Here is a 26,096-nt window from a genome sequence, read left to right as displayed (position 1 = left end):
ATGTGAAAAATATGAAATATTAAAAATATGTAGGAAAAATCATGTCAAAGAGAGCAGAACATAAGTAACTCATGGGCCTCCCACACAAGTGTGTCACCAAGTTTCTGTGTTTTGGCTCCACACAAGGAAACTGTCTGTTTCACTGTCACCACCATCCACAGGATCAAAGCAACACAGCAGTCTGGGGGATGGATCATTCATCCTTCTCAGACCTAAGAGCATCATCTTTCATTGATCCTTTGCTGTGTTATACATTCAATATTATTCTCAAAAATAGCCATACACTTCTTTACAACAAAGAAGGCAGTCACGGGGTAAAAGGGGTGCTTGTGGGGAGGGAGAACATTTTCTTTTTAAATCACACATCTGTTCAACAGAGCCCTCCAAAATAGGTGAAGAGTCCCCCAAACCCAATAACACAAAACAGACAATTGGATTTAAATCAGGAAGTGGTGTGAATAGATGGTGAATGTCGCTAACCATTGGGAAAAAAAACCAAAGAGAAGCCACGGGAAGCCACTATCATACAACACGCTAGGACAGCTACAAGAAAGAAAACGGCAAGCGCTGAGTGTTAGTGATGAGGTGGAGATTTTAGGACTTTGTGTATCATTGTTGGTGGGAATGTGAAATAGAACAGGAGCTATGGAAAACAATACACAGCTCCTTAAGTAATTAAAAGTAAAATTACCATATGCCAGGGTTTGGGTGGGAATATAAAATGAAACAGCCACTATGGAAAACAGTTTGGCAGTTCTTCAAGTAATTAAAAATAAGCTCACCATATGCTGTGGTTTTGTTTGTGTCCTTTCAAAATTCACATTGAAACTTAATGCTCAAAGTATCAAACCATATAGTATTAAGTGGCAAAGCTTTCTAAGTGACTGTGTTATGAGGTCCCACCCAATGGCATTGGCTTGCTGATGAAGGGCTTTGGCAACCTGCTTGGCCCCTCCTCTGTCCCCGCCCATGTGAGGACATGGTAATAACCATTTTTACCTGTGACACCACAGCAAAAACTCACCATCATACAAATCAGTGCACCTTTATCAGAGACTTTGATCTTAGAGTTCTAACCTCTAGAGCCACGAGAAAGAAATTTCTGTTATTTGCAAATGACCTGGTTTAAGATATTTCATTGTACTAGTAGATAGGAATTAAGACGGCATGGGATAAAGAAACCCCAACTATAAATGCACATCCAGAAGACAAAAACAAAACGAAACAAAAAACAAATGAGTGCTTTCACATCCATGTCACAGTGGACAGCAACCCACGTGTTCATCAGCGGGGGAGTATATACATACTATAGAACATTTAGAATACTGTTCAGCCACCACAGTAATGAAATATTGTGACATGTGCAGCATGAGTGGACTTGGAGGCGCTGGTGCTAACTGAAATAAGCGAGTCATAAACATTAAGTATTACATGACTCCCCCTTGTCTGGTATTTAGCAGTCACATTTATACAAACGGTGGCACAATATGTTTGTACTATATACAATCGTACAGCTGTCAAGGACTAGGCTCTTCAAAGACAGAGAGTGGTTGGGTGAGGGTAGGCGTTGCCTGGCAGTGTGAAAAGATCTCTTCACAAACTCGGTTTGCGTGGAGATTGGCAGCCCAATTACGGATGAGATCAACCAACCAACGCGGCCAAGCTGTTGCGCGTGTCACATGCTGTTATCACGATATTCTAAAAACTGGTCTTTCGTGTGTAAGATTATTATTTTCATAGTAGTTCTTAGACAAAAAAAAAAAATATACACAGACCCAAATGAGCCGTGAAACACAAGCAACGTTCAGTCAGAAAAGTTCCCCTGGAGATATTAACAGCAGAGCAGAGGATGTGCCGGCCCGGTGCTCTCATTCAAGAAAAATGGACTTTACAGGGACTGCACAGAGTTCAGAAGTCATCGGAAATACTGCTGTCTTCACACACTGGTCTTGAATGCCTCCTCCGTGGTGCGTAATCACGATGATGAGCATAATAAATAGCAATGCCCTATTTAGTGCCTACTATATGCTAAGTGTTGGTTAAGCACGTCACATAGGTTACGCCCTTTCACATAGCTCATTTGATACTCGCCAGAGGATGTTCTAAATTATGTATCTGTACTGACAATTTAACATTGTCTAATTCACTGTGAAGTGAGGCGCTTTCCACGTCTGCTGGGTGAGACATTGCCACGCAGAGAGATTAGTAAACTTGCTAGGGGTTTGCACACCCAGTGGGTGGGACACGTAAGGCTGAGGGTGGCATTCAGGACAAGGATGCAAGACAGAGCAGGGGTGGGACACGAGCAAGGGTACAGAGTAGGGCAGATTTTATCTAGAGCCTGCAATTCTAACAGTTATGTCACGTTGTTGAGATCTGAACACTTACCGGTAGAAGACACACAATTTCGGGATATCTCATAGTTTTATCGCCCTCTGGTCTCACATCAAGAAAGAAAGCTAGAAATAAAACCTGGAGGCAATTTCTCTCCTAAAGTCCATGCTGGCTGTCTCTGTTCTGGGCTGGGCCAGTGACTCCAGCTCTCTCTGGGAATTAGTAACTGTTGTGTTAGCAGAAACCGACTGCTCCTAAGTGCTACCCATTGCAGACTTATATGAACTAAGGTCTTGGTAAACACCTGCTGGGTAGATCTATCCAGAGCTAATTAAACAGTTACGTGCCCTGTTTAAGGTCTCCATTTCGCAACATTTTGTAACTCTTCTTGTCAGGGTATTTTATTTCAGTTGTTTTATGATAGTAAGAATTCTCACTTCTTGTCATAGTGTAGGGGCCTAAGGAGAATGAAGATGATGTCCTAATTACATTTCTATTGCTGTGGGAGACATAGCTGAAAGCAACTCATACTTCTGGGTAACAGCACATCATTGAGAGAACCTGGAGGCTGCTTCTGTGCAGAGGCTATGGAGAAATACTGCTTACCAGCTTGCTCCTCTTGTTTGGCCCACTTTTCATACAACTTAGCACCACCTATCCTGGGACAGACTCACCTGCTCATAGTGAGCTGGGACCCTCCCATTATCATCAACCAAGAACATGTCCCAAAGACTTACCCACAGGTCAGTCTGATAGGGGCATTTTGTTAATTGAGGTCCCTTCTTCCCGATGGTCCTTGCTTATATCAAAAAATAATAATAATTAACCAGCACAGATGATGCTCCACAAATAATGTTTCAATGGGGGAAGTTAAATAAATTAAATATGTATGCATTCTGGTGGTGACTGAGCTAGGGGATAAGTATATATGAAGAAAGCTGTAATGCTTTCCACATGACCATGGTCCCCAGCATTCCTGTGGGGACCCTAACGCCCTGGCCTCCACAGGCACATGTGTGCATATCCCAACACACATACTCATAATTCAAAAACAATAAATAAATCTTTAAACTATGTATAGGGAGATGACCACTGTGCTAAGTCCTTAAACTTAGCACCTCGTAACAGCCCTGTGAGAAGGCTCTGGTGATGTCCACCCTACACATACTTAGGAATTTGTCAGCTTGAAAAGGCTTAACAAACACGGAAGATATATTTGAAAACTCAGACTTGAATAGCATATTTTTACTATACTGCCTTGCCGCCTTAAAACACTCATAATTTCCGGCAGGTGCAACGCTGCACACCTTTAATCCCAGCACTGAGGAAGACAGAGGCAGATGTCTGTGAGTTTGAGGCCAGCCTGGTCTACAGTGTGAGTCCAGGACAGCCAAGGCTACAGAGAAAAACCCTATCTCACACTTCCCCCTCCAAGAAAAAGTTAATAAGCTAATAATTTCTGAGAGAGCCTTTTAAAAGTATTTCAGAGTGACTAAACAGGTAATAGGAATCTAACACTGTCACTCACTGACAGATGAACGCACTGCAAATCATTGAATGCCGCTTCACAAAAGGTGTAGTGTAAAAGGAAAACATCGCCTTGGAAATAAGGACATCTTGTCATCAGATGACTTTCTGTTAATTTTTCCACAGGAAAGCAAATTTAGGTTTTTGTGGCTAATTTTTGTCACTCTTCGGGCAGAGTTTTCTCAGTTTTCCTCATCAGCAACATGTGTTTTGGTTGTTTTGATCCAGAGCTAGAGAGATGGCTCAGCAGTTGAGAGTACGGAATGCTTTTGCAGAAGAGCCTGGTTTAGTCGTTAGCCACTGACATGACAGCTCAGAACTGCATGTAACTCCAGTTTCAGGGGATCGGATGCCATCTCCCAACCTCTCCAGCCATCAGACACATACATGGTACACATATATACAGGTAAGCACTCACGCATACACAAAAAATAAGCAAATCTTTAATAAACAAATTGTTATGCTTCTTTGTCCTACTTTCCTTCCATGAGCTGGAATCTCTTGTCAACTCATGTTTGCACACTTATGTGTTATGATATATATGAGGCCATAAAGGAAAAAAAAATCATAGAACTGTTTTCTATGCCGTGGTGGTGTTATTTTTGATTTTTCTATTAGTAAGGGAAACAATCACATGTATTTTATTACACGTTTGCTATTACTGTTCTTGTCCATTTTTATCTTTAAAAACCTGTATCTCAAAGAGAAGATGAGGAAGCAATTTTCAAGGAAATGCATTTTATAGTCAAGCCACAGACAACGCTTAATATCCATTTCATGAAAATTTCTTAAAACGAAGAACAGGCACCGAAAAGGTGACTTTAAGAGCACTTGATGCATAAGCCTGGGGACAGGAGTTTAGAACCCAGCACCCAAGTAACAAGCCATACACCTCACAAATGCCTATAACTCCAGCTCCAAGGCATCTTACAGCCTACTTAGGCCTCCGTCTGTGCACGGTTGTGTATGTATACACTCACTCACACACACAAAATATAAATCTCAACAAACAGACTAAGATGTATAAATTCTTACTACAAATGAACCATATGAGAAGTTTGCTGACAGAAAAAAAAAATGTCCTTGTTGGCTTTGAAAAAAAATAATGATTAGCCTTCCTACAATGTAAATGCCAAAGTGTTTTTTATCAGACTTAACCCTTGTGTGTCAAAATGCTATTTTGATGGAAGGTCTGGCGGACAGGCAGGTAGGCACGCTGCTGGCAAGAGTATGAAATTGTACAAATGCTGTGAGGGAAAGTGTAGCAATATCTTCAACATTTGGTGTGCAGTTGTTTGTTATCAATATATTTTATTCCTACAATGAGATACTTACCTACTGCTGTGTTAGAACACCCAGCAACCTATAAGATAAAGCATGTGACTAGTCTTATGCTTTCAGAGGTTTAGAGTCCATGCTAGAGGAGCAAAGCAAGGCAGCAGGGACAGCTGAGAGCTCACAACTTGACTGAAATCAGGAGGCACAGAGAAAAACCATAGTGGGAAGATTGCTTTTGGGCCTCAAACCCTGCCTCCAGTGACAACCCCCCTCAAATGAGGCCACACCTTCTAATCCTTCCCAAACAGTTCCACCAACTGGGAACCAAGTGTTCAAAACTGTAGGTCTGTGGAGGCCATTCTCTTTCCAAACCACCGGCCTAATTAAAGGACATACTGGCAAAAAATATGAAGAGACTTACACACTTGATTATAGACCTTAGAAGCTGAAGAATAAAACCAGCTAAAAATCTATTAAAATAATGCTGGATAAACTTTAGTACAATAACTTAATACAGGATTACAATGACCATAAGAATGAAAGAATATATTTTATGGAATGGATCTCAGCTATCTTGTTAAATGAAAAATTCAAGGTGATGAAATGTGCTTATGGCATACTACTATTAATTAAGCGTAATGAAAATATTTGTACATATTTTTTCATCTTCACTCCAAAGCATTGATTACAAGACTTGTCATACACGAAGACAGGTGCATACACACCGATCTGAAGTTATTTGGTGTGACCTGTGAAATCAGGGAAAGTTCAGGGTGCAGGGATAGAGGAAAGAGCAGGGATGCAGTTGACCTTTCAGGATTTTGAATACTTTACCAGTGAGTATTTCGTATAATTTTAAATCGAATTTAATATCTTGCATTTTAATTGCATACTCTCACATTATAAGGCAAATGAATACAACTGCAGTTCCAGTTGGGATGTAAAAAGACAGAAATTACACCATGTATTTAGAGCTAGCAACTGGATTTTCTCACAGGGGGCAGACAGCACAACAATGCTGTTTCACACTGTTCACGGTAACATCCATGGGATTATAACAAGATATTCCGTGTTTTGTACTCTGTACCAAAGAAATTACGTCAGTCTCTTTAAGAACTTGAATTTGGGGCATGGATAAAGAAAATGCATGCGTATGCATACATTTACATGAAATTTCTACAATCCTGAATTGAAATAGAAGATATCGTGATGAGGTAAATATCGGATGAGATTAGAAAACCAAAAGTTAGCAGACATTATACAATTGATGCAGGTCAGCCTCAGCAAAAGATGGTAAAAGTAAGGGGTGAGATTTTCATAATTCCAGAGAAATCAAAATAATCTCCAGCTTCCATTCCCAGAAGATACTTATTGATGAGATAAAAGTCCTAAATTCACTTCAGAGAAAACTAGAATATGCTACTTCAAACTACTGTTGGCTATCCGTACAATCAGTAACGGGAAAGTAAGGCCAGTGCTATGTAGCTTTTGATGCGAGAGGCCTGTTGTTAAGAAGATAATGGACCTTATTTACAAGCTTCCAAGTAGATCAAACTGATAATCTGCCAAAATTACAAAAGGAAAGAAACATTTCAAGCCACATCACGGGGTTATAAAGAGAATAATATAGGCTGTCTAGTGCTCAGAGGACAAAGGCTCATCGATTTAGAGTTTTTAAGAAATAAAAATAAAGAATTGTGTTGGTAATTTGATGGGAATTGCATTGAATCTATAGATTGCTTTTGGTAAAATGGCCATTTTTCCTATGTTAATCATGCCAAGCCATGAGCATGGGAGATCTTTCCATCTTCTGATATCTTCTTCCCGATTCTTTCTTCAGAGACTGGAAATTTTTTTCATACAAGTCTTTGACTTCCTTGGTTAGGGTCACTCCAAGGTACTTTCTGTCCTTTGTGGCTATTGTGAAGGGTGTTTTTTCCCTAATTTCGTTCTCAGCCCTTTTGTCTTTTGTATACAAGAGGGCTACTGATTTTTTAGAGTTAATTTTGTATCCAGCCACTTTGCTGAAGGTGTTTATCAGCTGTAGGAGTTCCCTGGTAGAATTTTTGGGATGCCTCATATATGCTATCAAATCATATACAAATAGTGATAATTTGATTTCTTCCTTCCCAATTTGTATCCCTTCTTCTCCTTTAAGGAAACAGGACAGTAGCCTACCACAGAGGGCCTCTGAAAGGCTCTAAACTGAAGGGTATCAAGGCAGATGCTGAGACTTAATAGCCAAACTTTGGGCAGAGTGCAGGGAATATTATGAAAGAAGGGGGAGATAGATAGACCTGGAGAAGACACAAGCTCCACAAGGAGAGCAACAGAACTAAAAATTCTGGGCACAGGGGTCTTTTCTGAGACTGATATTCCAACCAAGGACCATTCATGGAGATAACCTAAAACCCTTGCACAGATGTAGCCCATGGCAGTTCAGTGTCCAAGTGGGTTCTGTAGTAATGGGAACAGGGACTGTCTCTAACATGAACTGATTGGCCTGCTCTTTGATCACCTCCCCATGAGGGGGAGCAGCCTTACCAGACCACAGAGAAAGACAATGCAGCCACTCTTGATGAAACCTGATAGACTAGAATCAGAAGGAAGGAAAGGAAGAACTCCTCTATCAGTGGACTGGAGGAGGGGCGTGAGTGAAGAAGGGGGAGGAAAGGTGGGATTGGGAGGGGAGGAGGGAGGGGACTACAAGGGGGATACAAAGTGAATAAACTGTAATTAATAAAAATTTAAAAAAATAAAAAAACGAAAAAAAGGAAAAACAGAAAAAATAATAATAGTATAAGAGAAAATTTAATCATAGTAAGAGAATTCTAATTAATAACAGTGTGAAAAACTGTCGGTTACAACATATGAATAAAGGCTTAAATCCTGCCTTGAACAAACAGACAAGTTCCCTAAGACCGTCTGAGAAATTACTTTCCTAAGACCATCTGAGAAATTTTAAAACCAAATATTGACAGGTATTAAAAGAATTATTGTTAACTTATGTTAAATATGATAATGGAATTTATTTACAAAATAGCCATTGTGATAATTTGAATACTGGAATATTTCTACATGAGGAATTGGATGACATATATTCTGAGCAAGAAAGGGAAATGCAGAAGAGGTGTGGGAGAGGAGGAGGATTGTAGTCACAGTGAGTTGATGGTTTATGAGAAGATATGTATGTACAAAGGAGCTTTTATTCTGTCTAGGCTTGCACAGATGTGAAAAACACTCGCAATAAGGAGTAAAATGCTTCCAGTTGAGTGTAAAGGCAAAAATTAGGAGGAGAGGGAAGTAGGAGAGATATCTAGCAACTGTTGGGTGTGCCGTTCAGGTGGCTCTCAACAGCCTAGTGAAGTGATCTCATCTCTTTCCAAAGAATATGGAACGTCATGTATTACAATATACAAAGTGTAATTACAATAGATATCTAGGTGTGTAGAGCCCCGAGTATGGATGGCCTTCCTGCTTTATATTGTCCTCCTTTGTCATTGTATTCTCTTGCTTTTCTCTCCTCACCCACCCCCATCATTTTGCGACACTTTTATTTATTTGTTTGTTTTTTTGTCTTTGAGACAGGGTTTCTCCATGTAGCTCTGGCTGTCTTGAAACTCTCTATGGAGATCAGGCTAACCCTAAACTCAGAGCTCACCTGCCTCTGCTTCCTGAGTGCTGGGATTAAAAGCTAGTGCCATCACACCAGGTTCACACACACCCTTCTAAGAATATGTTTTCTATTTATCTGTGGTTTAAAATTTTTTATAACTGGCACTTTACTCAAAGCATCCCTCCTCCCCATTTTCTCTTTCCCAAAAAATGTTGTTGAAGCCTTTGGTGTTTCTATTTCCTTGCCTGTGTAAACAGTGCTCTCCTGTTTTTGATGTGTGTCTAAAGTATGTTCTTTTATTTTGAACACTGACATCACATTTTAAATTCTGTTTGCTACTCAAAGAAAAACTACTCTTTTCTGAAATACCTGTGTTTTATTATGAAATCCATTCTTACAGGGAATCATTAAAATAATTGTCTTAAAAGTTTCTTCTACAAGTTTTTTTTTTAAATCACAATAGGTATTTGAGTCACCCAAATTATTACTGTTACGTATAGCAATATATTTTCCCCATATAGATAAAAACATTTCTAGGGCCATTTATTGAGCAGTGCACATCTGGACCCTCTGCTTGCTCCCTTTGCCCTCCCAGACAATTTTCTGTTGCTGTAGTGGATTTGCTTCAGAGTGTACTTAGCTGTGTGTGGGAGATTTTTTTAAAGGGCTTATAGTCATATATAAGTCTTGGCATTTCTTTACCCCCAAGCCTCATCTATTTAAAAGGGCCTAAGTTTACTATTTGGTGAAATCTTAAGTTAATATTTGGACATCTGGGAATACTGCTGGTGATAAGCTTGACCATGCTCAATGTTTCCTTGAAACTTGTCTTGCAAATTGGCCAGTTGTTTTGTCTTTCCATGTTCTCAGAACAACTTGCATGGAAGGAAACATAACTTGCTGATGTTTACAATATTTCTCTTAAAGATTTCCACACTCAATTTTGAAAATGTATTAGATACAATTTCTATCTCACAAGCTGACAATTTCGCCAAGTACGTGAACACCACATAACATTAGTGTTCATTTTCTCAGTGTCTTATAATTTTCTTACTATTTTCAAAGTCTCCACTTGCTACAGTATCCCAACAGCCAGTAAATCTATCATTTAGCAATACTATATCTCAGTTGGCTGGAGGTAACATTTTTCATCATAACTTCATGGTATAATAATATTTATCTTTTTTGCTTCTTTGGAATTAAGTTGATTTGTGCTGGCTTCTGGCTGAAATTGCTCAGGGGACTATGGTAGACCTTTTTTTTTAATGTGTCTGTCAAGTTATATAAGTTGGGTTTTCCTGAAATGAATCAGAGCTGGTCAGACGTCTCCTAAGGACACAAGAGTATCTAACATAGGCATGTCTTACTCATGGCAATGGGAAACAGGCAGGACAGAAAATGTGGCAGGAAAGGCCTCTGCAGGGAAAGCTTGCTTTTATCTGATATGATAGTTTCTGTCTTCATCATTGGTCTAAGCAGGTCATGTGTGGAAGAAAATATATTTTATCCTTATGTGAACCACTCAGAGGTCACATGATAACAGACATGGACACAGGGAGATTAAAGACTGGGGCCATTCAAATTGACCCCCACACTAGCAATTACTAAACTCTAAAGATGTTGGTTCCTTGGCAACTCCTGATGGGCCTTTTGCAGATAAGCGATCAACAGCTTCTTTTTCTCAACTTTGCATGTAAAACCATCTTATTTCATTTTATCTAGTATTGTTGGATATTAGCAAAAGAGTTTTTTTTTTTAACCCAGTCCATATGGATAAATATAATACAGAAAAATGGGTTCAACGGCTGTAACAGTTATTCAGTTAGTTAGAGTTAGGGCATTTGTTGGTCAAGCAGAAACCATCACAGAAGATGTACAAGAAAGCCTAAGTTCCTCAGAGAAGGAAGTAAAATTTTATAGTCTGAGATCACTTTAAAGAGGTAGGTAAGCTGAACATAGTGGTTTATGCTTTTAGGCCAAACACCAGAGGCAGAGGCTGAGGCAGAGGGTGAGGGTGAGGCAGAGAGGCAGAGGCAGAGTCAGAGGATACAGTTCTATGAGTTTGAGGCCAACCTGTTGTACATGGCAGGTCAGCCAATAGTGAGACACTGCCTCAGTAAACAAACAAACAAACAAACAAGCAAATAAATAAAAAGAAATAAGTAAGAATAAATAAAAATAAGCAGGAAGTAAATGACATATTGAACAGAGGGGAGTGAACTGGAGTTGACTTATCTGAGTATGTATTGTATACATTCATACATGCTAAGTGTACGTGACCACATAGTTCAGTCCTTTGCAAAATGTTCGAAAGCCGATTGTGGAAGGGATAGGATCTGGGTTTTGAGAACTGACTCTCTTTCCCTTAACTCATTTTATTGTGTGTCTTCAAATTTCCAATTGCTTTGTGTAAATCACATTCAGTAAGACATGACAGACCTGCACCCTAAAATGTGAATAAATGGAAATCAAAATAAGTGCGAATAAACGGAAATGACATGTTTGTTTTCAAATAACTTCCCAGAGTGAATCATCTCAATGTGGTACAAACTGAAGCCATTATGGTTCTTGTATTCCATTTATAATTGATGCTATGTAAAGTACATGCAAACAGAGGAGCTAAAAATGTAGTAATAAAACTTGACAACCATAAGAATTTGAGCAAATATATTCTGAAACAAATATTAAAAGTGATTTTTTTTGTATTATTCATATGCCAGTATGATAGGGTAAAAAGAAATCATAGACTGTTTTAGGTGTTTTTTTTTTTTTCCCCGTCAGCGAATGTGGTGCAATGTTTTAGAGTGTGTATAAGTAAGTTCTATTAAAGACTGAAACAAGACGTCTTAACTAACCTCTGCTGGGGTCCCGAGTGGTGATTAACTGTACATCACCAGTGTGTACTGATAAGACACAGGTGAATAGCAGCTAGTGAAGAAAACACTTTTAGCTTTGTGCTCACAATAGAGCCTTTATTTCTAACTCAGGCTTCATATCTGCATTTCTTTATCTCACACATGTGCTTTAGACTGATCAAGTTAAACATGTGATGGATTCTTCTTTGAGGATTTACTTCACACTCACATTTCAGCACCGGCTCTTGCCCTGTTTCAGCAGTCCATGAAGCCTCTGCACAGCAAGGATCCTCCCCTCCCCCCAGCACACAGAGACTGCCCTGAACCCCAAGCTTACAATACTCAGAATTATTATTCCTGCTTTCACACTGCTTCCTCCATCTTGGTAATCCAAATGCCACCATCTAACAAACTCAGCTTCCCACAGCCTAATGATTCACCTTGGAACCATTTTATACTATTTTAGAACAACAAAAGCAGCTTAAACTTCTCATTGTTCTTTTTCTGACTCTTATCTCCTCTATTACTCTTACTTCAGTACTTCCTGTCTCTATATTAATGGCGAGTCAAACATCTTCTCTAAAAAGAATCTCTCATTCACAAAAAAAAAATCCACTTTATCTCAAAATCAGTCTTAGTGTAAGTTTCCTTTTTAATTGCTGCTGTTGTAACACTTACTGTGACAGAATTAATCCTTTTTATATCCACTTGGAAGCTACATCAATTCCTACTTTGTTTATTATCACCCCATGAAGCAACCAAACAGACCAAGTCACAGGATTCTGTGTTCTAATTTATACCCTCCCTGGGTAGCTCTCATTTCCTGTTGTTGTAATCATAACTCAGAACTCTTCACATTGCTTACAGTATTTAGATGTCCGCTGTTTGTTTTGGCTGCAGGGTCATAAAGTTTTAATTGATGGTCATTTGCTCCATCACTTCGGCTTGTGGCAAGACGGAACTTCATGATGGAGGGCACACAGGGGAGTGAGCTCTGTCCTTCGTGGTGTCTGGGAGCAGAAGGAAGAGAGGAGAGCGAGGCTCCAATGTCTACGTCTAGAGTACACTCCCATGACCCAAAGTTGTCCCCCCAAAGGCCTTTCTCTTCAAGGAAGCCCCACAAGCTGGAGACAAAATCTCTATCACACAGACTTTGGGGGACATTTACAGTCCCACGCATGTCAGTTGCCCCGCTTGTCAGAGCAGTTGAATTTTGGGCTAGACTGTAGACAGCGTGCTCCTGGAAGAATGAGCCTGGGGTGAAACAGCTGTTTCCTGGATTCACTCATGGCTAATGGGCAAAGCCAAGCGCAGCTGTGACCTCTGGAGGGGGGTGGGGTTTTCTGCGTAGGAATGCTTTTGCTGTTGAATTTAGGCAAGTCCAGGATTCCGTCTCCTATTGTATAGTGTCACGGGATACCTTTCACTTCCTGCCACTCTAACCATGACTCAGAACTCTTTGAGATTGGGGAGCTCAACCCCGAAGGGAGCAGAAGGACATGTGGTTTTGTGTTTCTAAAGAATTCACATTTACAGATATTATTCTTCAGTTTTTAAGTGAAATGTTCATCCAGGAACCTAAAAAAGATTTCAAAAAGATTTTTTTTTATTAATAGTACACATTTTAATTGGATATGGTGGCATATGCCTATAATTCCAGCAGGTGGGAGGCAGAGGCAGGCAGACCTCCGTGAGTTCAGGTCAACATGGTCTACATAGTGAGTTTAAGTTGCATGCCAACCAGGACTACACAGACATACACACACACACACACACACACACACACACACACACACACACTGTACACATATTTTCTTTGTGTTTGTATGAGTGTACATGTGTGTATGTGAGTTTAAGTATACTTAATTTTATTTACTGTGGTATAATTATATACTATTTAAAGTAGTTCACTTTATTAAAACACTTTCAGAAAGATATATACACAGAAATGTTTATTGAACTTAATTCAATCTAAATAAAATACACGAAGAAAAATGTTTCTTCAGTCTAATGCATGTGAACAGATGAAATTCAAGAATTTTCAAAGCCAAATTTATTTTAAAGTAGTATTTATTTCTTCCATCTTTTCATTGATACCACCACAAAAAGAGCTTTGTGCAATTTAATAAAGCACGAATCCTATTTTCAATCCTGTAAGACAGTGGCTCCCAACTGCCCTGACCCTGAGTGTGGCTCTGATGGTCAGGTATTTCTCACTAAATTTTAGTGCCAGCTGGAGCTAACCATCCCCAATATTAAGCCATTTATACCCTCTGCGTGCTTCATGTCTCAACAGTGGTGGCTACCACTTCATTCAACTTCCCAGCAAGCAACCAAGGGTTTTTCTGAATCTCTGCTGTTCTCAGCATTTGGGTTTAGCCAAATTTGAAGAACTATTTCATCTTTTCTGTTTCACTATTTCACAGTTCCTATGGCTACTTGTTTTGCTTTTGTAATTGTAACTTTCTTTTTAGCACTCTTATACTCCTGTGAGCTGAGAGCAATGAAAATCTGTGTCTACTCTGCCCCCTTGTGTAAATAAAATTAATTAATAACGCTTAATTAAATTCCCAGCTTTTCCCTGTAACTCAGAGAAATGTCCTTTAGATATACTCTAAGTCACATGTGGTCTTAATGTTTGTTAGTATCTAAACTATTACATACTATTACATTGTTTCAAATATTGTGTTTTTATTACATTTGGATATTTAAATATTGTATATATTGTGTTCTACATTACTGTTGCATAACATTTTGTGATTCATAAAGGCCCAGAACACCACGTCTGTATTTTTTCAAGATTAGTTAAAAATTCTTCTAATAGTGAAAGTTTTCAGCAGAGGGGATTTAAGCAGAATGAATTTCTCAAATCAGAATATTTCAAGCATGCTGACCAGTAGATATTTATCGTGGAATTTTGAAAAGATAAGGAAATGCCAGGCCAAGATGTTAAAATCACCTACCTCTTCTTTTAGATTAAATAGTCATAAAAAGCTGATCCTCCTTGCTATTGATTTTGATGAGCACAGTGGTCAGTTCTTAGCACATACTAAGCCTTAGTAAAAACTAGCAAATGGGTCCCAGGCTGGACCAGTCATTGCTTGGCCACTCCCACAATTTCTGTAGCTTACACCAGCACATCTTGTAGGCAGGACAAAGTGTAGGTTGAGGGTTTGTGGCTGGGTTGGTGTCCCAATCCCTCCACTGGATGTCTTGCCCTGTCACAGAAGATGGCTGGCTTAAGTTCCAAATCCCTTATTGCTAGGAGTCTCAGCAATAGGGTTGCCCTAGGGTCACCAAGAATTGGGGGAGTTTCCATTGCACTGGGTTTCTAGCTCATCCCCTTTCCAGATTCTAGTTGTTTCTCCCAGGACTCTCTTGCCCCAACCTAATCTCTCCTGTTTCCACTTCCATGCTCACACCCAGACCCTTCCTCCATCCATGATTTCTATTCTATTTCCCTTTCACAATGAGATTCACATGTTCCCTCTTGAACCCTCCTTGCTATTTAGCTTCGCTGCATCTGTGGATTGTAGCGTGGTTATTTTATTACTTTTCAGCTAATATTCACTTATGCCATGAGAGGGAGCTGACCCCTGACACTGCCTGGAGGACTAGGAAGCAGAGGCTGGATAATCAGAAGCCTAGAATAAAACCAAACACAAATGGGGAAAATAGGCAATGAAGTGATTCCTAATGGTATTCTGCTACACTCATTGGTTGGTGCCTAGCCCCATCGTCATCAGAGAGGTTTTACCAGCAACTGATGGAAAGAGATTGCAGAGACCCACAGCCACACATTAAGTGGAGCTTGGGGAATGCTACAGAGAAGGGGGAGGAAAGATTGTTGGAGCAGAGGGGTGAAGGACATCACAAGAAAGACCACAGAATCAACTAACCTGGGCTCATAGGGGCTCACAGAGACCAAACTGGCAACGAGGAAACCTGCATTGGACTAAGCTAGGCCCTCTGAATGTATGCTACAGTTGTGAAGCTTGGTCTTCTTGTGGGACTTCTAAGAGAAAGTGCAAGGCAGTTGCTCTCTGACTCCGTTGCATGCTTTTGGGACCCTTTTCTCCTATAGGGTTGCCTCGTCTATCATTAGTAGGAGACAGGGTGTTTACTTTTACTGCAACTTGACATACCATGGGTGGTTGATATTTATAGCAACCTGATCTTTTCTAAAGAGAAACAGAGGAGGAGTGGATGGGGTGGGGGGAGAGGAGATGGGGAGGACGGATTGGGAGGGAAGGAGGGAGGGAAAACTGCTATCAGCATGTTAAATAAATAAACAAATAAATAGAGAATGTTGGTGAAAAAGTCACTATTTCAGAAATACTGAAATTATTAGTTTAATGACAATGGGCTACAAGTAAATTTATGTACACATTAAAAAACTAGTAAATGAACACATGGCTGAATTAAGAATCAAATGATGAATGTAAGTCTACATGAAGCTTCAGACAAACATTAGAGCATTTGGCATTTCTGTTTAACCTGACTTTTTCACTTAAAATATGTCTAGGAATTGTATATACTGAACATTCTCCATCACTGTTTTCTTGGGTATGTCATAGCAAACAGGTAAATTTAATGCGTTGCCTCATTTCATGAGTATGAAAAGAGACCAACATGTTTTTAGCTAATCCAATCTAATTGCCATTGGTATGGACCTGCTTCGTATATCTACGGAGTCCCTGAAAGGCCAGAATGCATCACAGTGTGAGAAACACAGCCTACCCACCCCACAACCTCCTGTGGTTTCTACCTGCAGCTAATTCCTTGCAGAGAGATTTCCTCGCCATTTCCCAGCTGTCACACAACACCCTTACACAGGGCAGGGCAGGCCTTCTCTTCCCTCCACCGAGAATGCCAGCCCCCCTTTTTCTAAGAACACACATGCTGTCCCGGAAATCCAAATCCAGTATTTCACTCCTAAATACTTAATCCCACAGATCTTCAGGAATTAGCCTCAATCACAGAAGAAGGAATTGAGCAGGAATGTCGAGAAGTGAAGGGACATTTTAATTCCAGTGAGCCCAAACACTGGAGGCTATTTTCCTGTTATCTGTAAATAAGAAAAGGTAATCAAAAACAGTGGTTTTCGATTTATTCATTTTTTTTATTATTATTTGCACCTACAGGAAACAGTGGCTTTCAATTCTTCCCTTCTGAGACCTCGTGTGATTGGGGAGTGGATTGGCAGAGCAGAAAACGATGCTGATCCCCTTGCGGCTGAAATGCTGCAGCCCCCTGTTCCTCGGAGTAAGAATGATGCCTGGGAAAGTGAGGACAGCTGCTCTAGCCCAGCAGGAAGGTAAGGTGGACCTCCGTGGTGAATCTATATTAGTCATTAAATAGAAGCAGGGGAATAAGCCTAAGTACACAATTTTGTTCTTTTCATAAAGAAAATTGTTAGACTCGGCATGTGATAAAAACTAGATTCTCAGTCCATAATGTGTCCTACAAGCCCACAGATAGATTCATCAAACAGAAATAATGATTTCCTCTGTTTAAAACTTTGGACAGCCTTAGAAGGTGAAGATGTTTGCCTTCAGCCTAGTTCCATTCTCTTGGGGACCACATAACAGAAAGAAATTCACAAGGAATAAATATATCTGGACACAGGGGTCTTTTGTGAGACTGTATCTCCAACCAAGGACCATGTATGGATATAACCTAGAACTCTTGCTCGGATGTAGCCCATGGTAACTCAGTATCCAAGTGGGTACCCTAGTAAGGGGAAAGGGGACTATTTCTGACATGAACTCAATGGCTGGCTTTTTTACCTCCCCCACCACCCGAGGGAGGAGCAGCCCTGCTAGGCCACAGAGGAGGACTTTGCAGCCAGGCCTGAAGATACCTGATAAGTTAGGGTCAGATGAAAGGGGAGGAGGTCCTCCCCTATCAGTGGACTTGGAAAGGAGTAGGGAGAAGATGAGGGAGGGAGGGAGAGAGAAAGGTTGGGATTGGGAGGGAATGAGGGAGAGGGATACAGCTGGGATACAAAGTTAATAAACTGTAATTAATATTAAAAAATAAAAATTTAATTAAAAAAGAAAAAAGAATTATGGGTAATCATTAAAGTGTACTAAAGAAAAGAGTCTTTGTTACAGTCATTTAAGCTTACAGATGATGACTGTGGTTGAACTTAGCTATTATGTTTTATTGGGTTCAATGGTTTAATTTATAAACCATTTTTAAGAACTTAAAAGTACATATGTCTTAGTTACTGTCCTATTGGTATGAGGAGACACCATTACCATGGCAGCTTTTAGAAGAAAGTGTTTAATTTAGCGGTACTCAACCTGTGGGTTGTGACCATCCCAAAATACATATTTCCTGTGGTCTTAAGAACTGAGATACCCCATTTGCCTTTCTGGGATGGACATGGGAAGAAGGAGAACACAGGGAACAGGACAGAAGCCTTTCACAGAGGGCCTCTGAAAGACTCTCCCCTGAAGGGTATCAAGATAGATGCTGAGACTTAATAGCCAAACTTTGGACAGAGTGCAAGGAATCTTATGAAAGAAGAGGGAGGAAAGACCTGGAGGGATCAGGAGCTCCAGGAGGAGAACAACAGAACCAAGAAATCTGGGCCCAGGGGTTTTTTCTGAGACTGATACTCCAACCAAGGACCATGCATGGAGCTAACCTAGAACCCCTGCACAGATGTAGCCCATCGCAGATCACTATCCAAGTGGGTTCCATAGTAATGAGAACTGGGACTGTCTCTGACATGAACTCAGTGGCTGACTCTTTGATTGCCTCCTCCAGAGGGAGGAACAGTCTTACCAGGCCACAGAGGAAGACAGTGCAGCCAGTCCTGATGAGACCTGATAAGCCTAGGGTCAGATGGAAGGGGAGGACCTCCCTTATCAGTGGACTGGGGGAGGGGCATAGGAGGAGAAGAGGGAGGGAGGATGAGGTTGGGAGGGGCTGAGGGAAAGGCTACAGCTGGGATACAAAGTGAATAAATTGTAATTAATAAAAATAATTAATTAAAAACACTGGAAAAGAAAATAAAAGAAGATTGAACCTTAAAAAAAAAATAGAACTGAGACACCACTCAGTAGCAAATTACAATTACGAAGTAGCAACCAAAATAAATTTATGATTGGGATTCCTAAGAGTGTCAGAAATATGAGTTTTACAATGATCATGACACACAGTCTGAGAACTGGTGGCTTGCTTACAGTTTCAGAAGGTTAGTCCAGAACTTTCATGGTGCGGGATCATGGTGACAGGCAGGAAGGCAGAGATGGTATTAGAGCAGTAGCCAAAAGCTTACATCAGGAGCAGGCAGGGGAGAGAGCCAAACTGAACCTGGCATGGGCTTTGGAAATGTCAAAGCCCACCCTCAAATAACACACCTCCAACAAAGACACACCTCCTAATCCTTCCCAAACAGCTGACCAACAACTGGGTAGAAAACATTCAAATATATGAGCTTATAGGACGTCCTCTTTCAAAGTACCACTACCTATAACTTTTATTTTACTCAGATTACATTTCCCAGGATGGTGACAGGAGATCACCATGTCCTGAGGAGGGGCAACCCTGAGATGGGAGGTCATGTTTATCAGATAGAGCATATTCCCCATTACCATTTCAGGGACATACCACCATGAGAATTACAACTCACAACAGAAAATGGGGAAGTCAAGGAAGCTGGGTGAAATCATTATGGGAGGCAAAAATTAGGAAACATGGAGAGACACATTTAAATATTCATGGATATAAAAGGTGAGAGGACCATAAGTCCCTGGGAACTGCTATTAGCTCCTCCCTACCAAAGGCTTTTTCTCAGCACAGCATCTTCACAGGAACTTCCTATTACCTATGTTAAATTTACCGTCAACCAAAAACTATTTTCCACCCCCAGGGAGAGAAAACTGTGTTTTCTACAATGTAATAGCTTTCAAGGTTGCATGGCTCTCACTTACCACTTGGCTTGAGGGAAAGGAGTTCAGAATACTTATTAATGTGCTTCAGGTTTAGAGAAAATTGATTCCATTTTCACGAGAAATAGCCTTAAATTATTTAAATAGTTGAAGTGCCCTGAAAGAAGTAAGCCATTTCTAAAAGTCCATTTCTCTTCTGGGAAATGCCAGATCGATTTCACCTGTCCATGGGGGTCATTTTGTTCCTAATGCTAGACTTATTAATCTCAATAGACTTTTATCTTTATTCATTGCTAGACCTTTAATTCTTAAATGTAAAAATAGAGAACTGTCAACTTCCATCTTGCTTTCATTTATTCATAATAATATCCAGAGCTGTTTATTACAAGTGTTAGTGCCTCTGTTCTCTTCCTCACTTCAGTGAGCTCTTATTACCCGGAGATTCTCAGTCCTAGTTGTATTTCTTGCCCAGCCCATGGGGACATTCCTCAAATATTTGTCCTTATGTCCTGAAAAGCCATCTCCGCCTCATTTCACTCTGTACTTAAAATGAGCTGAGATGTCACTTGTGGATTGAAAAAGCGACAGAGTCTTGGCTAAATTCCAGTTACTTCAGAAAGATTACATGTATACGGAAGTCACCCAGAGAAAGAAAACTAAAGTTACACACTGAATTTCTCCTATCTGAAATTACGTAATAGGATTCCTGGACTTATGCTAGACCTCACACAGCATTTGAATGAATAATAAATGCTGGAGAGAAAGGTTTAAAGTTTCTAGTGTGTAATGATAGAATTAGCCTCTGTCATTAAATAGTAATAACACATGCTACAAATGATATTGAAAGCATAATTATATTCCAAACTCCTCAAAGCAAATTTGATTTTCAAGCTTTAATTCAGCCATTTTTTTTTTCTCACCAAGCCTGGCACATAACTATTTTTAATAAATAGCTGTTACATGAGAGTGTGGGGTGTGAACTATCACTAGGTCCATGCTAAATAGAGTTTATTCACAAGAAAAATTGTTGATAGTCTGCTTTTAGTTGGGGGCTATATTGTCTGGCCTGGCCTTTCCCCATAGAAGAGAAAAAAAGAAAGTAAGTCTTATGTGAGTATCTGTTGTTGCAATACTCATCTTAGCGCACAGACAGCTTTTCCTTTTCTGCTGAACTACAGATACAAAACAGACTAGATATTCGCCACTAGACTAGAGAATTGAGTAAATGGCAAACCAAACCTTGAAAAGTCTTTTTTTATTTTATTAATTACGCTTTATTCACTTTGTATCCCCCCCATAAGCCCCTCCCTCCTCCCCTCCCGGTCCCACCCTCCCTCCCACTTCTTCACGCATGCCCCTCCCCAAGTCCACTGATAGGGAGGTCCTCCTCTCCTTCCTTCTGATCTTAGTCTATCAGATCACATCAGAATGGCTGCTTGAAAGTCTTATGGATATAAACTTACTCAAAATATTTTCTTGGAGTTTTTATTAGAAACAACACTCCTTACTTAAACTTTTTTTTGTAAGCACCTGAAATACATTACATAAAAGAATCAACAGCTTACATCATGTATGACTGCCAACTAAAGCCTTGATTGCTGGGTACAGTTAAGGCATTTGAAAGGACAGTACAGATAAACTAATAGAGAATAACATAAAGACTCCAATGTTAAGATCATGGATCTAGATGGCTCTTAGGTACACCTCAGGACATGTGTGGGTCGTTAGATGTTACATTCAAAATGGTGTATAAATATCATGAAAGGTATTTTCCTGATTCTTCTTTCCTGAATTCTCAAATGAAGACTTAAGGGAGTTCAAGGGAAAAATGCAAGCATCTGAACAGGGAAATAAAAAGGGCAGAGAGAGGGAGGGGGAGGGAAAAGTGGAGGAAGAGAGAGAGAGATGCAAGAGGGAGAGGAGAAGAGGGGGAGGGGAAGAAGAGAGAGAGAGATGTTAGTCAGAGTGAAGACTATTCATGTTTGTTCATAGCTTCCTAATTATACAGCTTAGGTAGTTGTTGGGGAAGCATGTATCCCCACTGCACATTTAGAGTTACTATAATCACAAATTTATGATATAATTGTAAATAAAAATCGAGTTTAATAAGCCTACATAATATTAGGATGGCTTATTTTTAAGCCATCCTAATTAGACTTTGAAATAGTTGTGTAACAAATTTCTTAAAATGACTTGAGAGCCTTTAAAGGGAATTAGTAAATAGGTTCATCAAGCCTTGAAAACATAATCAGTTCTTCTAAAGCTGAACCATCTAACTAAAAGAAGAATAAAATTCACAAATATTGTAGATCCAGTAAACTGGCTTTTTAAAATGAGAATTGTTATTAGAATATAAATATTCATTAAAATTAATAGAAATCTTTTTTTAACTTTTATTAATTACACTTTATTCATTTTGTATCCCCCCCCATAAGCCCCTCCCTCCACCCCTCCCGATCCCACCCTTCCCCCCTTTCTGCATGCATGCCCCTCCCACAGTCCACTGATAGGGGAGGTCCTCCTCTCCTTCTTTCTGATCTTAGTCTATCAGTTCTCATCAGAAGTGGCTGCATTGTCAGGGTTCTAGGTTATCTCCATGGATAGTCCTTGGTTGGAGTATGAGTCTCTGGGAAGTTCCCTGTGTTCAAATTTTCTTGTTCTGTTGCTCTCCTTGTGGAGTTCCTGTCCTCTCCAGCTCTTACTATTTCCCACTTCTTACATAAAATTCCATTCACTCTGCCCAACAGTTGGCCATCAGGCTCAGCATCTGCTTTGACAGTCTGCACGGCAGAGGCTTCCAGGGGCCCTGTGTGGCAGGTTCCGAGGTTGTTTCCTGTTTTCTTCTTCTGGCTTTCAGAGGCCCTCTGTAGCAGATTCCTAGGTTGTTTCCTGTTTTCTTTTTCTTCTGATGTCCATCCTCTTTGCTTTTCAGAATGGGGATTGAGCATTTTTAGTTAGAGTCCTCTCTTTTGCTTAGTTTGTTTAGATGTACAGATTTTAGTGGGTTCATTCTATGTTGTATGTTTATATGAGTGAGTATATACCGTGTGTGTCTTTTTGCTTCATAAAACCAGACACATTAAATTGGCTAGAAAAAAAAGTGGGGAATACCCTAGAACTCATTGGTACAGGAGAAAACTTCCTGAACAGAACACCAACAGCTCAGGCTCTAAGAGCAACAATCAATAAATGGGACCTCATGAAACTGAAAAGCTTCTGTAAAGCAAAGGATACCAAAAGGACACATCATCAAAACAAAGCGACTGCCTACAGATTGGGAAAGAATCTTCACCAACCCTTTATCTGACAGAAGGCTAATATCCAGTATATACAAAGAACTAAAGAAGCTGAAAAGCAGCAAACCAAGTAATCCACTTAAAAAATGGGGAACAGAGCTAAAGAGAGAACTCTCTGTAGACGAATATCGAATGGCAGAGAAGCACTTAAAGAAATGCTCAACCTCATTAGCCATTAGGGAAATGCAAATCAAAACAACCCTGAGATTTCACCTTACACCCATCAGAATGGCCAAGATGAAAAACTCAAGGGACAACACATGCTGGAGAGGTTGTGGAGAAAGGGGAACCCTTCTCCACTGCTGGTGGGAATGTAAACTGGTACAACCACTCTGGAAATCAATCTGGCGCTTTCTCAGACAACTAGGAATAGCGCTTCCTCAAGATCCAGCCATACCACTCCTAGGCATATACCCAAAAGAGGCGCAAGTACACAAAAAGGACATTTGCTCAACCATGTTTGTAGCAGCTTTATTTGTAATAGCCAGAAGCTGGAAACAGCCCAGATGCCCCTCAACTGAAGAATGGATGCAGAAACTGTGGTACATCTATACAATGGAGTGTTACTCAGCAATGAAAAATAAGGAAATCATGAAATTTGCAGGTAAATGGTGGGACCTGGAAAGGATCATCCTGAGTGAGTTGTCCCAGATGCAAAAAGACATACACAGTACATACTCACTTATATAAACATACAACATAGAAATCTTAAAAATTAGAAATAAACTTTAAAGTTTACTGACTGATGTTCAATGCACAAGGACTGGAACTGTTGCCTTCCATTGAAAGATAGTCAACAGTTGAATACACAAATGAGAGCCATACATTCAAGTTATACTGTGTGGTGCTATAGACAGTAAATCAGGATAAAAAGTAAGAAAATGGAATGAAGGAGGAATAACTCTTTTCGTATACAAGTTTCAAAAACAGAGATAGTCAGGTTTGGGCACTTCTGAACATGAAAATCCATAAAATTATATGGCAGAGGTAACACCAAAATTCACAATATAAGGACATTTGAAGATGAAAACTTTGGATATGATTGATGGAACAGTGGTTAAAGGCTCCCACTGCCAAGTCTGAACACCTGAATTTGATAAAAGACTATTAGGTATTGCTGTGTGTCTTGCCAGTATTGATCTACTTCGTTTTTATGGAACTGTTATTATTATTATTCCTGTCTTCATATTTGTCTATATTTCAGGAAAAGGTCACCAAGTCCCATCGTGGTTTTATTCTGTCCCCAGACCGGAATGCTGGGAGGTGGCTGTGTCAGACTGTCTTGAGTCAATTTTTTCCTCTTCAATATCTTGCTGTTCATCCATTCTTGGAAAGGGCTTCTAGAAGGCCCATGAGCCCTAAGGTTGTTAGCTTCAGATTTGGAGAGAGAGAGAGAGAGAGAGAGAGAGAGAGAGAGACTCAAGCGATAGAGTGTGGAACACACATTGTTCTTAGAAGGAGCCACTCATCCTTTCTTCCCATCCCACTGACACTCTGCACTTTCTGGGGCCTGAAACATGGCATTTTCCCACCTCTTCCATTCTCAGGCTATGGGGCTAGAGAAAAAGAGGCATGATCTCTGCTTACAAGCCTTGCCCAGTGCCTTCTCCCTAAAGAAATCTCCTTTTCCTTTTCTGTAGCACCTCTGTCTTCAAAACATAATGTAGAAAGACCATACTCTTTACATTTACCCAATATCTTCTCATAGAGATAATTACCCAACCCCCATGTCATTTTCCCCCGATCACATGGTTTATCTGTACTCTTCCTGTCCTGGTAAAACAGGAACATAATTAGTTCTGCTCCAAACATAGCCTCTAATTTCCTTTTCTCAATATTTTTGAATTCTACTCTTTCATACACTTATTCCCTCTGTAATTTCTTAATCTTGCCATCATTATATGGAATCTGTTACTTCAGGAACTTCATGCCTCCTTATCTCCTGGCCTTCTATTTCATTCTCTGCGGTACCCAACTGGAATGGGATCTCATAGTGAACTGATGGCTGTTCATCTACCCTGTTCCTCACTCTTCATCTGTCTCTGTCACAGCCCATCATTGACAACAGTCTCCTGGGCATAGACTCAGCTTCCTTGTCCTCTTTTATACTCTTGATAAAGTTCTACCTTTCGGAAATTCAGTTCCTTTTCTGGTTTGCGATGGAATCAGCAAAGGTTGGAGAACACTTGCCACACTGTCCAATGTCTCTAAACTGTGAGTGCTCAAAACCTGGACTCAACGGTCCTGCCAGTGAAACTGCCACATGTGCCTGCCCTGTTCACACATCTGCTTTCCTTAATTACAACATTAGGCCCTTTCTTTTTTTCACAAATATCCAACTCTCTATTTTATTCTGAACCGATAAAGCTGTGCCTTATTTCACTGAAATGAGAAATGGCATTTCTCGGCTCCTGGCTTTTCTGTGTCCAGGCCCTCTGGCTTCTGTGACCAAGAGTGGACTACGTGAGACAAGCCCCTCACTTGGTAGTAGATCCTCAGCCTCACTAACCTAAGCATGATTCATTTCTTTGTTCATTAGACAGTCCCTCTCCTAGACCTTTCCCATCTGCATGCAGGTGTGATGGCATTTCAGACACCACTGAAGAGAACCTCTGACAATAAAGCTTGGGCACAGGAAAGCCTTTGTGTCCCCACACTCTGGTGCTTTGCTCATCTGCACTTTGATGCATCTACTTAGCAGCATCAGTTTAACAACTTGGGTGTGTCCCTCATCAGACACGAGGAGGATCAGCAGTAGCCACGTCAACGGTATATAAAACAAGCATGTAACAACACTGCAAGGGCTCTGACATCTAAATCATTATTTAGACTCTAAACTAGTTCGGTAACAGTAGGTTGAATGCTTTCTAAATTACAAGGATTGAATAGGGCACACAGAGTCCTAAAGTAACAGCCAAATCAAAGAGGACACAATTTTATAAAATACCATTCATACCTGGAACCAGAAAGTCAACCAATGTCTGCATGAGGTAACACAGATAGTAGAGTGACCTGGGTAGGAATTAAAGCAGTCATCATAAAAATGCTTTCTTAAGTAATTACACATTCCTTGGTAACATGTAAACATTCAAAATAATAACAATAAACATAAACTATAGGGACAACATGAGAACTATAGCACTAATAAAATCATTTTCAGAAATAAAAATAGTGTAACCTTAACAGTAGATCAGAGATAACAGAAGATGGGATTACAGGACGGTGGGGTAGCAGTTCCTTTTGAATTGGCCTGTTCTGAACAACCAAAAGGAAATGGACGTAAAAA

At 40.1% G+C, this 26,096-nt stretch overlaps 1 protein-coding gene across 4 annotated transcripts in view; it reads left to right on the top strand.

The window, feature by feature from the left end:
- CUNH8orf34 (chromosome unknown C8orf34 homolog) overlaps positions 1-26,096 on the top strand; it is a 375,048-nt gene that overhangs the window by 132,246 nt on the left and 216,706 nt on the right. For all 4 annotated transcript variants that reach the window (XM_055603373.1, XM_055603372.1, XM_055603371.1 and 1 more), the window contains one exon: positions 16,755-16,927. In XM_055603373.1, the coding sequence (XP_055459348.1) occupies positions 16,755-16,927 (173 nt within the window). The remainder of the gene's footprint in view (positions 1-16,754; positions 16,928-26,096) is intronic.

This window comes from Psammomys obesus, unplaced genomic scaffold (assembly GCF_907164565.1).
Source record: "Psammomys obesus unplaced genomic scaffold, mPsaObe1.curated_primary_1811, whole genome shotgun sequence".
Lineage (NCBI taxonomy): Eukaryota > Metazoa > Chordata > Mammalia > Rodentia > Muridae > Psammomys > Psammomys obesus.
Note: the sequence above shows the minus strand (reverse complement) of the source record. Positions and strands in the feature narration are given on the sequence as shown.